General features: G+C 37.3%; 1 protein-coding gene across 3 annotated transcripts in view; it reads left to right on the top strand.

Moving 5' to 3' along the window:
- Acss2 (acyl-CoA synthetase short chain family member 2) overlaps positions 1–17,915 on the top strand; it is a 48,611-nt gene continuing 30,696 nt past the window's right edge. Inside the window, exons 1-2 of one of the 3 annotated variants that reach the window (XM_048811078.1) lie at positions 1–250; positions 5,853–6,048. In XM_048811078.1, the coding sequence (XP_048667035.1) occupies positions 73–250; positions 5,853–6,048 (374 nt within the window). In that variant the 5' untranslated portion in view covers positions 1–72. Of the gene's footprint in view, positions 251–5,852; positions 6,049–17,915 lie in introns of those variants that run through there. The other 2 variants (XM_015481404.2, XM_048811079.1) reach the window with 2 other exon arrangements.

Raw genomic sequence — 17,915 nt, 5'->3', positions numbered from 1 at the left:
ATCGGCTTGTTTTCCCCGCCCGGCCACCCGCGGCTACCGCAGAGGCAACCCCGGTGCTCGGAACTTGACGTGATGGGACTTCCCGAAGAACGGGGTCGGAACAGCAGTGGGAGCGGTGGCCGGGAGGAAGCTGGAGCCGGGGGCCAGACACAGAGTTGGTCTCCGCCGCCCGAGGTCAGCCGTTCGGCGCACGTCCCCTCGCTGCAGCGCTACCGCGAGCTGCACCGGCGCTCTGTGGAGGAGCCGCGGGGTGAGGCTGGGCCCGAGCGAGCCTGGGGGGCGCCAGTGAGGAGAGGAGCAGGGGCTCCCTGGAGGGGTTGGGGGCTCTGTGAGGGGTTTCACCGAAGAATTGCGGTTCTGTGAGGAGATGGAAAGGGGATTCCGGAAGGAGATGGGAGTCTATGAGAATGGGGGTTCTGTGAGTTGAGAGTTCCCTGGAAGTTGGGGAGTTACTTGGGACTTGGCAGTTTTGTGAGGAGATGGGGGTTCCGTGACTGAAGAGTGGAGGTTCCTTGAGGAAATTGGAAGAAGGGAGATTTCGGAGAGGAGAGCGCAAGTTCCAGGAGGTGAGCTGCTGGGCTCCACGGGGCCAGGTGACGTCTTGAGGGGAGGAGGACCACCAAGAGAGTTTTTTGATCTCCCTTTCACACCAACTCAGCAATTGCCTCCTGAGACCTTTAAATTGTGAACTAATCTCAGTTGTTCAGGGGCAGTAACGGGTCTGGTTCCCATCTTGAGAGTTCCAGATTTTTTTTTTTCTTTCTATCAAGCATTCCCCATAAATTACCCAATGTAAGACTGAATGAGTCACTGTAACGTCAGTTTCTTTTAAAATTTGGGCCGGGATTGTACTAACTCAGATTCTGATCGTTGGTTTCATGTCTTTAAAAATGTACCAAGAAAATTCCCTGACTTTGCCTTTAGACTGGGCAACATCATATTTGGTAGTGAGAAAAGCACCCACCATGCCACTCATTTACTGTGGAGTCTTGGGCAGATTTTTAAACCCTCTGAAATTCCTTTCCTTCAACTATAAGATAGGAATAATAATATTTACCTCATCGATTTGTATGAAGACTAAAGTGGGTAAGAAGTGTGCATTATAAAATGCCTGGTGCACTGTAAACATTCAATAAATGATTAGTTTGATAAAAATAATGTGGATGAAGTAGTTACTGAGTAAAGCAAGATAAGATGGAATCAAGTGTGAAGTGGTTGATTGCTGCAGGCATTGTCCAAGTTTGAGTCCTCAGACCTCTTTTTACTTCTCTTTCCTCTTTATATTTTCTCCCATCATAAGTTCATCTGCTTCCCAGGGGTGAGCTATTACTACCACAATAATTCCTATTCTTTACCCTATACCCAGCATTTCACTTATGTTTTGGTCCCAAATTTCATAGGGATATAGACTATATGTATCTGCACACTGTGATGTTATACCATATTCAACATGACTATGAATGGGATTTACCAATTTTCCCTTCCAAACCTGTTCTCCTCCCTAATTTTCTTATTCCTAACAGTGTCAAATGGCACTATCCCAAACTGTAAATCTCTTCTATCAGCCTCTCTTCTAATCAGATCTATCTATATATCTTACCTAGTTACAGATTGCTTACTGCTTGCTAAGCACAATTCCAGTTTGATTTGATGTGGGGACTATAATGTTCCACATTTTACAGACAAGGAAACTGAATCTGAGAGAGGTTAACTGACTTGCACAAGGTCATAAAGCTGGTTAATGGTGGAGTTGGGATTTGAGCCAACAGTCTTAACTGCAGAACTTATCCTCCTATCAGTGATTCTGATCCTCTTTCTTTACCCCACAGTATGCTTTTCACTAAATTTTGTCAAATACTTCTTCAAAATGCCTCTTGGATTTACCTTTTCTTCTATTTCTATAGACATTTTGTTGTTGTTTTGTGGCTCTGGGGATGAAAGCCAGAGCCTTGCACATGCTAAGCGGGTGCTCTACCCCTGAGCTACACCACCACTACTACCCTGACAGACATTTTAAATCAAGAAGCAACCTCCTAAGTTTTCCTTTCTTCCTGAGTCTTACCTCTTCCCTTCCATCTCTCACCATTAGAGTAATATTTTGGAAACACTGCTTTCAAATGTTATTGCCCAAACTATCAATAGTTTCCTATTTCCTTCAATTTCAAATCCTGCTTTTTTCCCAAGTCCTCTGATAATCTAGCCCCACTCAACTTCTTCATTCTTATCTCCTGCTACTCCCTACCCCACCCCTCATTCACAGGTCTTTCTCTTTTATAGTCTGGATATGCAAAGGTCCCTTCCCACCTCCTTGCCTTTACCTATTTCCTTCTGTTCCTCTTAATCAAACTCTACCAGTTCCACAGAGCTTTTCCTGATCACCCCAGTATGTGTTCATCTCTTTCTTCTTCTGAACTTCATTACTAGATCATGCCAAGGTAACATTCAGATTGCTACACACACACACTCACACACACACACACACACACACACAAAACACCTGGAAAAAATTCTAAGTGAACATAAAACTCAGTTTTCTTCATTCCTTGTTGATGGACATAAATGTGATTCATAAATAGTCTTATATACTGTGTCTATTATCGCACTTAAAATATTTTTGAATATGTATACTTTTATGATTAGCTATGTTGTCCTTGGGGAGAGTTTCTTTGGTGGTTTTTTTTTTTTTTTTTTGGTGGTGCTGGGGATTGAACCTAGGGCTTTGTGCATTTGAGGTAAACACTGTATCAAATGATCTATATCCCCTGCCCTTCGGGAGAGTTTCTTATGCTTCCTGAACTTCAGTTTTCTCATCTATAAAATTAGGATAATATATATGTCATCAAACTATAATATAAACTTATTAAATGCTGATTCCCATTTGCTATCTCTTTTAATTGCCATTCAGAGTTCTGTTATAGTACTACTTGTTTTACTTGTGTTCACCAGTTAGTAGTTGTTGGACTTGAGTTGTTTCCAGTTTCAGTATTATAAATAGTGTTGCTATAAACATCTCTTAAATAATCACTTTCTTCCCTTTTAGGAATATTTTATTGGAATATATTCCCCGAAGTTGAGTTAGCAGATAAAAGGGTCAAAAAGTTTTATGGCTTTTGTCAGGTATTATCTAATTATTATCTAATAAGATTGTATTGACATCTTATAAATGCCATTATTGTATAAGAGTACCTGTTTTCCCAGGGCCACCCAAGTACTGGGTTTAATTTTTTAAAAAAATCTTTGCTAGTTTGATAAGTATATAATGGCGTCTTGGGTTGAAAATTAATTTGAATTTCTTTGATAGATTGAAAGGTTATATACCATGTAATTTATCTTTCAATTATATTGTCTTCTATATTCAAAACTATTTCATTTGTTAATCTTATCTCTCCAAATAGATTGTCTAAATTCTTTGTTTTTGAGATGGGGGTCTTCTTATGTTGCCTAGGTTGGTCTTGAATTTGTGGGCTCAAGCAATACTATGGCCTCAGCCTCCCAAATAACTGGGACTACAGCCATGCACCATCATGCCTGACCTAGGCTATATAAATTCTAACTCATATAATCCTGAACAAATTATTTAGCTTTTATAATTTTGTTCATTATGAAATGAGGGCTGGAGTTGTGGCTCATAAATAGTGTTGCTATAACCGTCTCTTAAATAATCACTTTTTTCCCTTTTAGGAATATTTTATTGGAATATATTACAATCACACTTGAGGCACTGGGTTTGATCCTCAGCACCACATAAAAATAAATGAATAAATAAAAGGTAGTGTCCATCTACAACTAAAAATATACATTAAAAAAAGAGGGGGTGATAATTGCTAAGATTCCTTCCATTATTATGGTTCTAAGTGTGTCTGACCCAATTCTCATAATATCCTAAATTTTCTGCATTTACTCATTTTACCTGTTGAGTGTATTTTTTTCAGAGTAGTAAGGCAGATATTTTAAGAATATAAATCTGATCATGTCACTCTTTTGCTTAAAACCGTTTAATGTGGGCTGGGGTTGTGACTCAGCAGTAGAGTGCTCACCTAGCATGTGTGAGGCACAGCACCACATAAAAATAAATAAATGAAATAAAGGTATTGTGTCCAACAACAACTAAAAAAATATAAAAAAGTTCAGGGGCTGGAGTAGTGGCTTAGCGGTAGAGCATTCACCTAATACGGGTGAGGCCCTGGGTTCGATTGTCAGCACCACATAAAAATAAATAAATAAATGAAATAAAGGTATTGTGTCCAACTATAACTAAAAAGTAAATATTTTTTTTTAAAAAAGTTTAACATTGGGATGGGGCTTTAGTTCAGTGGCAGAGCACTTGCCTAATGTTTGAGGCACTGGGTTTGATCCTTAGCACCACATAAAAATGAAACAAATTAAATAAAGGCATGCTGTGCATCTACAACTACAAAAATTTTTTTTTAATTTTTTTAAAATTAAAATTTTTAAAATGTTTTTCCATTGCTCTTGGGATCAATTCCAGATTCCTTATCATGCACAGAAGAATTGCATGATCTGCCCATTACGCATCAACTTCCGCAAAAATTCCTGCTATTCTTTCCTTTATTCTGTGTTTCAACCTCAAGAAATTTAACATAAACCCTTGATTTACTCCCATCCTATAGTAGCACTCTCTTATTTGGTGAGGGATTAGAGAAAAACTATTCATCTTTTAGACTTTAGCAAAAAATGTTTTCCTCAGGTTAAGTTCAAATGTTGACTAAGCAAATTGTGTAACCTTGGGACTGGGGTTGTAACTCAGTGGTAGAGCACTTGCCTAGCACATGTTAATTACTGGGTTTGATCCTCAGCATCACATAAAAATAAATAAATAAACAAAGGTAGTATGTCCATCTACAACTAAAATTTTGTTTTTAAATAATTGTGTAACCTTGGGGCTGGGGCTGTAGCTCAGTGGTAGAGCTCTTGCTTAGCATCTGGGAGGCACTGGGTTCCATCCTCAGCACTACATAAAAATGTATAAATAAAATAAAGGTATTGTGTTCATCTACAACTAAAAAAAATTTTTTAAATTGTGTAACCTTGTAAAAGTTATGTAACCTCTCTGAGTCTTAATTTCAAATTTATAAAATGAGAATAAAAATAATGCATACCTCTTAGAGTTGTGGTAAGAACTAAATGAGATAATACATGTAAGGAGCTTAAAATAACTTCTGGCACATAGTAATACTTGTGCAAGTAGTAGTAGTAGAAAGAGATGCTTAATAAATAATTGCTAAGAGAAAATGAACAAATTAAAAGAAGAAAGAGTTGGGTGTGGTGGCACGCACCTGTAATCCCATTGGCTTGGGAGACTGAGGCAGGAAGATCGTAGGTTCAAAAGCCAGCCTCAGCAACTTAGTGAGGACCTAAGCAACTCAGTGAGACTGTCTCTAAATAAAATATTAAAAAGGGTTGTGGATGTGGTTCAGTGGTAAAGCATCCCTGGGCTGAAACCCTGGTACAAAAAAAAGAAAAGAAAAGATGGTCATGGAAGATCTGGTTAAAGAATTTCTTCCTTTCACTAAACATTTTTAACTGCCTACTATGTACAAGACATTGTGTTAGATAATGCTTGGTTATTACTGGAATAGATGGTGAAAAATGAATAAACAGTTTAGAGGACAGAGGAATAATCTGAATCAAGATTCAGCCATGGGAGTAGAAGAAGGTAGGTTAGGAGAGTTGTAAATGATACCAAACTCAGTAAAGGAGGGAGGGATCCAGGTGGTGGGTCCTAGGACAGGGAAATTGTAACTTGGTCCTATGCATAGACTGGATAAGCCAGCTGGGGATAAATATGTCTGAAAAGCTTAGTGATGCCTGGGCTTCTCTTTTTGTTGCAGAATTTTGGGGGGAGATTGCCAAAGAATTTTACTGGAAGATTCCATGCTCTGGCCCATTTCTCCAGTACAACTTTGATGTGACTAAAGGGAAAATCTTCATTGAGTGGATGAAAGGAGCAACTACCAACATCTGCTACAATGTGCTGGATCGAAATGTTCATGAGAAAAAACTTGGAGATAAAGTTGCTTTTTACTGGTAAAAATATTTATCTTATAGTCTGAGATAGATAAAAAGAGTTACCCCTTGACAGGTATTGTGATACACACACACCTGTAATCCCAGTGGCTCAAGAGGCTGAAGCAGGAGGATTAGAAATTCAAAGCGAGTTAGAAATTCAGCAATTTAGCAAGGCCCTAAGCAACTTAGTTGGACCCTATCTCAAAATTTAAAAACACACAAACAAAAAAAGGACTGGGCATGTAGTTAAGTGATTAAGCACCCCTGGGTTAAAGCCCCACTACCAAAACAAAAATCACTTCTTCATATTTATTTAGTGTTTCATAGTTCACAGAGTGCTTTAAAATCCATTAACTCATTTGATGCTTACAATAATCCAGCAGAGTAAATAAAATAACAATAAATTAAAAAATATTTCAAGGGCTGGGGATGTGGCTCAAGCGGTAGCGCGCTCGCCTGGCATGCGTGCGGCCCGGGTTCGATCCTCAGCACCACATACCAACAAAGATGTTGTGTCCGCCAATAACTAAAAAATAAATATTTAAAAAAAAATTCTCTCTCTCTCTCTCTCTCTCTCTCTCCCCTCTCTCTTTAAAAAAAAAATATTTCAAGGAAATTTAATTAGTTCCCTCAAATTATAAAACTAGTAAGTGATAGAGTTGACATTCAGAGCCAAGTGTCATGACTAATAATCTAGTGTTCTTGGCTTGTGGTTGGAGAAGGAAGACAATGGGTAAATGGAAGAGAACAGGCCTAAGTACTTTTCTTTTTTTGCTTTGAGAGAAAAGTGGGGGTATGGGGTTTTCATCACCACTGTCACTGTTATAATTATCTTTTACTGGATTATGTGCCAGACATTATGCTTAAGTGCTTAACAAATATTATCTCATTTGATGCTCACAACAATTATAAAAATTCTGTTTGTTTTTCTCATTTTACATATGGGAAAACAAATTCTGAGAAGTTCAATGACTTATCTGAAGTCAAACACCTAGCAAGAAACAGAGCTGTGATTCAAACCCAGGGAGTATAATTACAGAGCTTAAACTCTTTTTTTTTCAATTATTTAATTTATTTATTTTTATGAAGTGCTAAGGATTGACCCAGTGACTGCCACATGCTAGGCAAGTGCTCTACCACTGACTGAGTTGCAGTCCCAGCCCTAGAACTTAAATTCTTTTTTTTTAATATTTATTTTTAGTTGTAGTTGGACACAATACCTTTATTTTATTTATTTTTATGTGGTACTGAGGATCAAATCCAGGGCCTCGTACATGCTAGGCGAGCGCTGTACTGCTGAGCCACAACCCAGCCCCCAGAGAACTTCAATTCTTAACCTTGATATTATACTTTTCTGACTCCTCTCAGCTTTACAAACTGGGATTCTTAGACCCATTTTACAAGTGCAGAAAAACTTGGAGGGGTTACATAGTGAGTAAGGTCATAGAGTAAATGACATGGCCAAGATTCAAATCCAAATCTGTCTCACTCCTTGTTTGTACCACTAGGCTGGCAGCCTCCCCAGTGGGAACTTCCTAAGACTTTCTCCCCCTAGCAATTTGGCTCTCTATGAAATATTACTATACGGAACCCAAATAGGGCATTAAATTTCTAGTAATTGAGGTATTGCTTCTGCCAATGCCCATGAACATTCTGAGAACTGATCTGTTTCTTTATAGGAAAAAGTTGGATGTTTCATGGCAAAGAATTAAATTGGCCCTCATTCAAAATCTGCCCTGTTAATGTGATATAGCAAGAAGTACCCTAACCTGAGATAAGAAATTTAGGTTCTTATCCCAACTCTGCCACTAACTTGCCATGTAATCACAGGCAAGGTATTTATATATTCCAGATTCAGTTTCCTCTTCCATAAAATAGGGATAATAACTCCAATCTTGTTTTCCTCACTAGATTGTTATAAATATCAAATGAGATGATATTGGAAAGCATTTATTTATTCATTGAGTGGTTGGTTATCATATTACTATTGTTTAGTAATATGAGGGTATTTGCCACCAAAAGCTCACTATCTGTTAATGTTTGTTGAGATTCACTTTAGCTCCTGCTCTAGGACATACAGTTGAGCTCCAGCTGACATTTGGGCCCACATCTTAGGCACTGTAAGACCAGAAAATAATTAAAGATCTACACAGGAGATGCTTGTGTCTGAATTTATTTCCTGGTTTGAAAGAACTGATGCAGGTTTGAAAGGTGCCTATTGAAAAACAGAAAACACAGGCCAGATTTGTTCAATCACTAGAGATTTCTCCAAAATTCTGAGACACTGGTATTTCAGTGGTTTCCCAACCATTCTTACCTGAACAGATTTTAAGAAGCATGTCTTTCCCCACCTGAAAAATGAGGGGAGTAGATTAAATTAGTGTTTTCCAAAGAATGCTCCAGGAATCACCAATTACTTGAGATATTAGCAAGGACTTTTCTTTTTTTTTTTCTTTTTTGTGGTGATGGAGATTGAATCCAGTGCCTCTGCATACTAGGCAAATGCTCTACCTCTAAGATATATCCACAGCCCTAAATGTTATTGGTGCACATTTTGTTTGTTTGTTTAGCAGGGGTTTCTAGAATCATGAAACAAATGAGTTGGGGAAACACTACATAATAAATTGCATTTGTGTGGCATCCTCAGTATATGTTAAAATAGTGAAGTCTCCAAGAAGTACCACAAGAAAGATACCTGATTAATTTGTTTAACATGGGATCTCCCAAATTTATTTGAGCCCCAAATATTTTTTGCAGTGTGTTGTTAGTATCACAGGAAACAGTATTCTGTGGGAACACTGGATTAAATAATCTCTAAATTTAGAGTATAAAATTCTTTAATTCCATAATAAGACATTCTCATTCCAGTTTTACATTGATCATTACTTCAACTGGAATTATTAAAGATATTAGGTATTCAACCCTGTGCTAGGTGTTATGGATACAGGGATAGAGGGGTGGGGTATAAGTATCATATAGACAATTACTATTTCATTTTTGGTGATGGTGGGATACCAGGGATTGAACTCAGGGGCACTTGGCCACTAAGCCACATCCACAGCCCTATTTTGTATTTTATTTAGAGACAGGGTCTCACTGAGTTGCTTAGTGCCTTGCTTTGGCTGAGGCTGGCTTAGAACTTGTGACCCTCCTGCCTCAGCCTGCAGAGCTGCTGGGATTATAGGCGTGCACCGTGGTACCTAGTTTACTGTATTATTATTATTATTATAGATTAAACTCAGGAGTGCTCTATTATTGAGCTATATTTCCAACCCTTTTATTATTCTTTCATTTAAAATTATTTATTATTTTAATGAATTATTTCATTATTAAAAAAATAAAATAAAATGAGAAAAAATGAGATGGAGTCTCACTAAATTGTTAAAGCTAGCTTCAAACCCATGATCCTCCTGCCTTAGCCTGTTGAGTAGCTGAGGTTTTAGGTGTACGCTATCATGTCCATACATATGGCAATTATTATTCAATTCTTTCATGTTTATAATAAAGTAAGAGCAAACTATAAGTAAATAACCTTTTTTATAAGAAAGTAAAGTTCAAATATGGCATATAGGTTGTTATTTCCTTTTATTTTCTCTATTTTTAAACAATTTACTACTGTTTCTTCATCTTTGTTGGTGTGGTGCTGAGGATTGAACCAGAACCTTTGTGCATGCTAAGCAAATAAATGCTCTACTACTAAACTAAACTCCTGACCTTTCTTTATCTTATCTTTCCTTTCCATCCTTCCTTACTTTTTTTTTAATTAATTTCTTTCTTTTTTTGGTACTAGGACTTGAACTCAGGGGCACGTAACCACTGAGCCACATCCCCAGCACTTTTTATTTTTCATTTTTTTAAATATATATTTTTTAGTTGTAGTTGGACACAATACATTTATTTTATTTTTTTATTTTTATGTGGTGCTGAGGATCGATCCCAGGGCCTCACATATGCTAGGCAAGCATTCTATTGCTGAGTCACAACACCCTCCCCTTATTTTTCATTTTTTAAAAAATATTTTTTTTCATTATAGATAGACATAATATCTTTATTTATTTTTATGTGGTGCTGAGGATTAAACCCAGTACCTCAGACGTGCGATGCAGGTGCTCTACACCTGAGCTACAGCCCTAGTCCCTTTATTTTTCATTAAAAAATTTTTTTGTAGTTGTAGATGGACAGAATGCCTTTATTCTATTTATTTACTTTTATGTGGTGCTGAGGATTGAACCCAGTACCTCATGCATGCTAAGTAAGTGCTCTTCCTCTGAGCTATAGCCCCAGACCTTTATTTTTCATTTTGAAGCAGAATATCACTAAATTGCTTAGGGTCTAGCTAAGTTGCTGAGGCTGGCCTCAAACTTGTGATCCTCCTGTCTCAGCCTCCAAGTCGCTGGGATTACAGGCATGTGCCACCATATCTGGTCATCAATGCTTACTTTAAAAAAGGTAAAAAAGGTGGGCATGATAGATGAGTTCTCATATACAAACCCATCTTTTCTTTCTCCCATCCTCCCAATATAATTATATTTTTTAGTTAATTTAAAATCACCATTTAGGGGCTGGGGTTGTGGCTCAGTGGTAGAATGCTTGTCTAGCATGTGTGAGGTACTGGGTTCGATCCTCAGCACTACATAAAAACAAAGAAAATAAAGGCATTGTGTCCAACTACAACTAAAAAAATATATTTTTAAAAATCACCATTTATATAAGAGTAGTATATTAAGATTGCATTTCCTTTTAGGTAGATTTTTGTGTTTTTTTGAATAAACCATTACCTGCCACTTTTTTTATTCTATTAAATTCTTCTTTTCCCCAAAGTTCTTCCTTTAGATCCCAATTTCATTCTGTTTTAATTTTTATTGATTTTTTTTCAGTATTGGATATTGAATCCAGGAGCACTCTACCACTGAGCCCAACCCCCAGCCCATTCTCCTTTTTATTTTCAAAACAAGGTCTTGCTAAATTTCCCAGGTTGGCCTCAAACTTTTGATCTTCCTAGTTTAGCCTCCAAAGTGGCTGGAATTACAGGCATGTGCCACCATGCCCAATTTTTATTGATGCTTTAAAAAATGACATCTTCTTAGTTATTTGTTCCAATTGTACTTCTTGTAGAGCTTTCTTTTCTTACAGCTTTCTTCTCAATTTTAACTGTGTCATTTATATAACTGTAGTGACATTAACAAACTACTTTTGTAGCTCATTCTTTGTTTTGGAACATGCTTATATATGATTGAAATAGTCAACAAAAGAAATGGTGCTCTTAGGAAAATACTCCAATTAGGTAAAATAGAACTATAGCAAGTTAGAATTTGGCATTTTATTTTTGGCTTGACACATTGTAAATGTTCATGGAATAATAGTATTTTTGGAATTTTAAAGCAATTGTTAGAATCCATCTAGTCCATCCTCTTTATAGATCCATAGATTAAGGGCCAGAGAGGCTGTGATTTACCTAAGGGTCATATACGTATTTGAAGGCAGAACTGCTACTGATATCCACACAGTTTCACTCTAGTGAATTATTTTTCTATATGATACACCTTATTCTAGAAATCTAACACTTGGCTGTGACAGATGGAAAGAGAAATTAACCAGATTAGCTAATTTAAACTAACTTTTAAAAAAATATTTTTAGGGTATATAAATGGACATAATATCTTTATTTTATTTATTTATTTATTATGTGGTGCTGAGGATTGAACCCAGTGCCTCACACGTGCTAGGCAAGCTCTCTACCACTGAGCCATAACCCCTTCCCAATTTAAACTAGCTTTAAAAGTGTCAGATAAAGTTTGTTATCAGGTTTAAATGTCCTAACTCATGGTCTTGTGGAGTTTACATCCTATTTGGAAAGACTAAATAGGCCTCTATAAAATAGCCTGAAAGCAATTAAAAAACAAACTGAAAAGAGTCACTACACAATTTTTTTTCACAAGGGAGAAAGCATTTTAGGGAGGAAATATGATGTAAAGATTAAGAGAACAGCCAGATATGGTTTCACACGCCTTTAATCCCAGTGGCTCTGGAGGCTGAGAAATTCAAAGCCAGCCTTTGCAAAAGTGAGGCACTAAGTAACTCATTGAGACCCCCGTCTCTAAATAAAATGCAAAATAGGACTGGGGGTGTGGCTCAGTGGCTCAGTGTCCCTGAGTTCAATCCCTGGTTACCCGCCTCCCCCTCAGGAAAAAAAAAAAAAAATGCTTAAGAGAGAACAAGGTTTTGGAGTCAACTAGCATAGTTTGAGATCTAACTGACACTAACCAGCTATCTTGTCTTGGAGAAATTAACCTCTTGAACCTCAGTTTTCTCAATTGTAAAATATGGATTAAAAATAGTTTTTATCTCATGAAGTTGTCACTAAGAAAGATTGGAAAGATTACAAACCCAAGTGGCCAATTCCTGGCATACTGAAAGCACTATTAGATATTAGTCACCAGTATTATTATTATTGATTAGTGAAAAGACTAAATCTGTTTGGAGTAAAAGCTTTATTCAGGGAACAATTTGTTCATTCAGTAAATACTTACTGAATACATAGTAAGTATGTGCCAGGCACTATTCTCAACCAAAGTTCCTGCCCTCATGTAGGGTACAATACAGTATGAAAGACAAATGGTAAACAAGCACAAGTAGTGACAAGTGTTATAGAAAATATAGAGCAGAGTAAAGGCTAGGAGAATGACAATGCAGAGTTGGGATTAATAAGGGAAGGACACTCTTATAAGGTGTTGTGGTTTGGGTTTGGGTACTGGGGATTAAATCCAGTGGTGCTCTACCATTGAATTACCTCCCCAGTTCTTTTTTTTTTTTGAGATAGGGTCTTGCTAAATTTCTGAGGCTGGCCTCAAGCTTTCAATCTTCCTGCCTTAGGCTCCCCTTGTCACTGAGATTACAGGCATGTGCAACACCTGGCTTGGGCAGAGATTTGAAGGAAATGAGGTAGTCCCTTTTTATATCTTATTTAAAGACAGGATCTTGCTAAGTTGCTCAGGGCCAAAGTTGCTGAGGCTGGCTTTGAACTTGAGATCCTCCTGAGCCACTGGGATAATAGGTGTGGGCCACTGCGCCTGGTTGACAAACCCATATTCTGACAGGGATATTTGTTAGGAGGACATGGAATACCAGAGCCTATCATTCAGTGGCTCGATTAATTATCTAGGTCCAGCCTGGAGTTTACTTCAGTGAGTAGGAAGGGACTTTTTACCTCAATCTATATCTTTACTGATTTCACAACAGTATATCTTCTAATCAAAATATACTTGGTAAAGAAAAACACTCATTTGAGGCATAAGATAGCTTCAGATCATTCTCTTCCCCCTCTCTGAGCCTTCCTTTTGTGAGAATGATGGGAGATGAATTACGGATAATCTGTAAGATTCCTTCTGGCTCTGATCTTTCAGAATTCTATGACTGTTTCTGAAGAGGAAGTGATTTTTAGAGGTTCTGCTGCAACCTATAGTGACTCTCTGGTGATTCAATAGACAGATTGGGTTTCTGTTGAGATGGTAAGAAAAAGGGAGAATTTTAGAAAATTTGGGGTGTAGGGGCTGGAGGAGGAATCTGCTTTTCTTACTTGGGGGTAAGTTGTAGCTAGAAGTATAAACACTCAAAACTAATGGGAGATTGGTGGGAAATAACTTGTTGCTGGAAAAGTCTTCCTCTACTTAAATGAGGTAGGCAGATTGTGAAGGAGTGCTGGAGGATTTTATGTTTAACATAGATTTAAAAAAAATATATTAATTTTTTAGTTGTACACGATACTTTTATTTTTTATTTATTTTTTTTAATGTGATGCTGAGGATTGAACCCAGGGCCTCACACGTGCTCACACGTGCTAGGCAAGCACTCTATCCCTGAGCTACAACCCCAGCCCATTAACATAGATTTTTAATCTGCTTCTCTCACTTCTCCCTGAGTTTCATGACCCTTGATAGTCTAAAGAACCCTTCCCTAATGTGGTGAAAATGAGACAAGTAGGCTATACTTTTTCACTTTTTTTGGAAGTAGGTAGCAGATGAATAATAAATGGATTGTTCTGAAAACTGTCTTGAGAACTGTTTCAGTGTTCTGAGCTCCATGTCAGCTACTTGAGTTTATACTCACGTGTTCAGTAAACATTTAATGAGGAGATTGGCTTTAGGTAATGCCCCTTTTTGAGCCTGTTTTTCCCACGTGTCACAACTGTCAGGGGTAGGGAGGAGACTTATTTACATAACTTCTAGCACTGACCTTCAGAATTACACAAATGTAGGGAACTGCTCCTTCATTATTCATGGAGGTCTCCTAGACATAGTAAGGCAGCTGGGATGGGTGAGGTGGGGGAACCTGTATTAGTAGGTAGTCAGTGGGATCAGGGTTCTTGATTGAGGGCAGAGTAACATTTAAAAAATGTTACGGAAGGCTTGGAGCCGAGGATGGGCCTTGCTTCTTTTCCTGGATTTGGTTGGGGACAGATTAGGTACTGGTAATGATCATCAGTGTCTGACACCTTAAACTTTTTTCTAAGAATTTAAGACTCTCAGTTCCAGTTCTGAGAGGTCTTTTGGACTTCCCACGGAAAGCAGGAATTATATATCAATATCCCTACCCAAACAATCCCCAAAAGTTTAATTCTGATTCTTGATCATTCCAATTTGACCCTTACTCTAACATTCACTTTGTGGGAAATTACCTCCCTTGTAAGCACTGTTTTTTCCCATTTGTAAAATGAGAATAATAAGCTCCCATGACATAGATTTTTAGAGGCATAATTGGAGTAATCTTTGTAGAGGCACAGATGGGAAGCCTATTTGCTTCTCCACTTTATCACTGTGGACTCTGTGAGGTATGTGTATAGAAACTCTAGGAACTTGCAAAGCTCAGTCTGAAACCCCCTGAACCTAGTCCAATATTCTTGTTTTATGAATGAGGTAGTTCTGAGACCACATTCCTATGTTCCTCATATGATATGGTTTCCTAAACTCTTTCATTATTCATGGAGGTCTCTTAGCCATAGTTTAGTTGGCAAATATCTCATTAAGTATTCCAGTTATGCTCTGCCTTACACACATACTATTACCTGCTTTGACTTTACATATCTAAGATTACATTAGCCTCATTGGAAGCCACATACTACCACTTAGTGTATAATATCTCATAATACCTAAGATGTTTCTATGTATTTTAATAGCAAACTGTGTCTCCCCTGTACTATACTTATATATTTGTTCCCTGTCCCCTGCTTTTTTAAGTGGAGGGTATGGTTCACAACACTTGACAGATGAGGAACTTGAGGATCTGAGAGTAAAAGAGATTTGACCAGGGTCTCATAGCAGTTATAACTTGTTCTGGACAGGAGGACACTTATATTCCTTGTTCTAGACACTGTGCTTCTACTTACACAGCTTTAGCTTCTTTGACAGTTTGTTATCTGTCTAGCCAGAAGTTTACTTAGGAGGGTTGGAGTTGGTTTGGGGAATGTTGACTACAGTTTATAAGACAAAAGACGTTAAAGAGAAAACCTCAAAGATATCCTTTCCTTAACTGAGATATGCTTATTCATCCATTCATTAAACAGTTTTTTAAACTGAGCATCTATAGCATATAATCTGCACACTATCTTGAGAACAGGTTTTTGGGGATGTGGGATAATAGCAAGGGGTCCAATAACGAGGCACTTACAGTAGTTCAGGCAAGATTTGATAATGATAGAGGTCATGAAAAGTGGTCACATTTGGATATTTTGAAGGAAGAGTCAATAGGATTTATTGATGAACTTGATAAACAGTATAAAAGAATGGAATCAGAAATATCTCCAAGGTATGTGTGTGTGTGTGTGTGTGTGTGTGCTTGCTCACATGTGCTTGCAACTAGAAAAATGGAATTTTCATTAGTTGAGATGGAGAAGATATTAAGAGGAAAAGCTTTGGGGAAAGTCTTAGAATTTATGTTTCATACACAGATTGTATAAATGCAATATTACAAAAGCTGAGAAATCATTGAAGAGTTTCAAGTAGGGGTATGACCTACCAGATTTTCAATTTGAAAACATAATCCTCAGCTGGCACATGCCTGTAATCCCAGCGGCTTGGGAGGCTAAGGAAGGAGGACACAAGTTCAAAGCCAGCCTCAGCCAAAGTGAGGCGCTAAGCAACTCAGTGAGACACTGTCTCTAACTAAATAAAATACAAAATAGGACTGGGGATGTGGCTCAGTTGTTGAGTGTCCCTGAGTTCAATCCACGATACCCCCTCCCCACAAAAAAGAATACTATCCAGCTGGGCCTGGAATATACTTGTAATCCCAGTGGGTTGGGAGCCTGAGGCAGTCTCAGCAATTTAGCAAGGCCTTAAGCAACTTAGTTGGACCTGGTCTCAAAATAAAAAAAAAATAAAAAGCCTGGGATGTGGCTCCGTGGTTAAGTACTCTTGGGTTCAATCCCTGGTACCAAAAAAAAAAAAAAAAAAACCTATCCTGAGGATCTCTAGGCAGGGGCCCTAGTTGCTCTGTGATCTTCTGCAAGTTATGACATCCCTAGGAGCCTCACATTTTTGATCTTTAAAATTGGGTAACAAATCTTGTTCTTCAAATCTCCAAAGATTACCACAGGATTAACTGAGATGGAAGATGAATAAACACTCAAAATACGTACTACAATGAGAATTATAAAATTCTCAAATTTATAGAAATGTTGCAAATACAACACAAATAACTTGCCTGATCCATTGGAGGGAAGATGTGATATAGATCCTTTAGCATGTATATAGGACTTTCTCCCATATAACTATAATAAAAGTATCAAAATAAGGAAATCAGTGTTCATATATCACTGTCATATAATCCTCAGACTCTGTTACAGTTTTTCCAAGTTGTCCCAATGTCCTTTAAAGTAAAAGGATCCTTCCAAAGAATTGCATGTAGTATATAGTTGTTATTTCTCTTTTTAGTCTCCTTTAATCTAGAATAGTCCTTTAGTCTTTACTTGACATTTTTTTAATATTTATTTTTTAGTTGTAGTTGGACACAATATCTTTATTTTATTTATTTATTTTTATACAATGCTGAGGATTGAACCCAGGGCCTTGTATGGGCTAGGCAAGCGCTCTACTGCTGAGCCACAACCCCAGCCCTTTACTTGACTTTTATTATCTTGATATTCTATCTTTTTAGTCTTATAGCCAACAAAATGTAGCCTAAACAGAATTGGTTGCTATTTTATTTAAATAGTGGTTGATATATTTTTTTAAAAATTTCATTAACACTTCAGCAAGTACCCAAATAAAAGTAAAGACATTTTGCCCCTGCAAATATCAACTATGACACCACACTGCTCAATTAAAAATAAAGATTTTGTAAAAAAACCTAAATAAATAAAAAAATAAATAATAAAAATAAAGATTTTAACTGCATTAGAATAGAGCATAACATCACAACATATAGTACTTTATATTCAATAAATTTAGCATTATGAAAAAGTATCGCTGATAGATGAAAACAATATTATTATTATTATTATTATTTTAGATATGAATGGACCTTTATTTTATTTATTTATATGTGGTGCTGAAAATCCAACCCAGTGCCTCGCACATGCTAGGCAGACGCTATACCACTGAGCCACCCCCACAGCCCCAGGTGAAAACATTATTTAGAATTAACTTTGGCTTTTAGATTGGTCATACTTCTCAGCTTCTTCACCTAAAATCTAAGACTGTTCTCTCTTCCTAAATAAAAATAAGGGCTTTCCTTACCTGGGCCAGTCTTAGTCCTGCTTATTCTTTCAGAACCATGTGAAATATCTCCTTTTTTGTGAGTTTTTTCCAGTTCTCACTTTCCAACCCTCTTTCTTGCCCTCAGAATGAACAATAAAATCTAGATTTAGAAAGCACATTTAACAAAACATT

Source organism: Marmota marmota, unplaced genomic scaffold (assembly GCF_001458135.2).
Source record: "Marmota marmota marmota unplaced genomic scaffold, marMar, whole genome shotgun sequence".
Taxonomy (NCBI): Eukaryota; Metazoa; Chordata; class Mammalia; order Rodentia; family Sciuridae; genus Marmota; species Marmota marmota.
The sequence above is the reverse complement of the archived record's forward strand: the minus strand, read 5'-3'. Positions and strand labels throughout refer to the sequence as shown.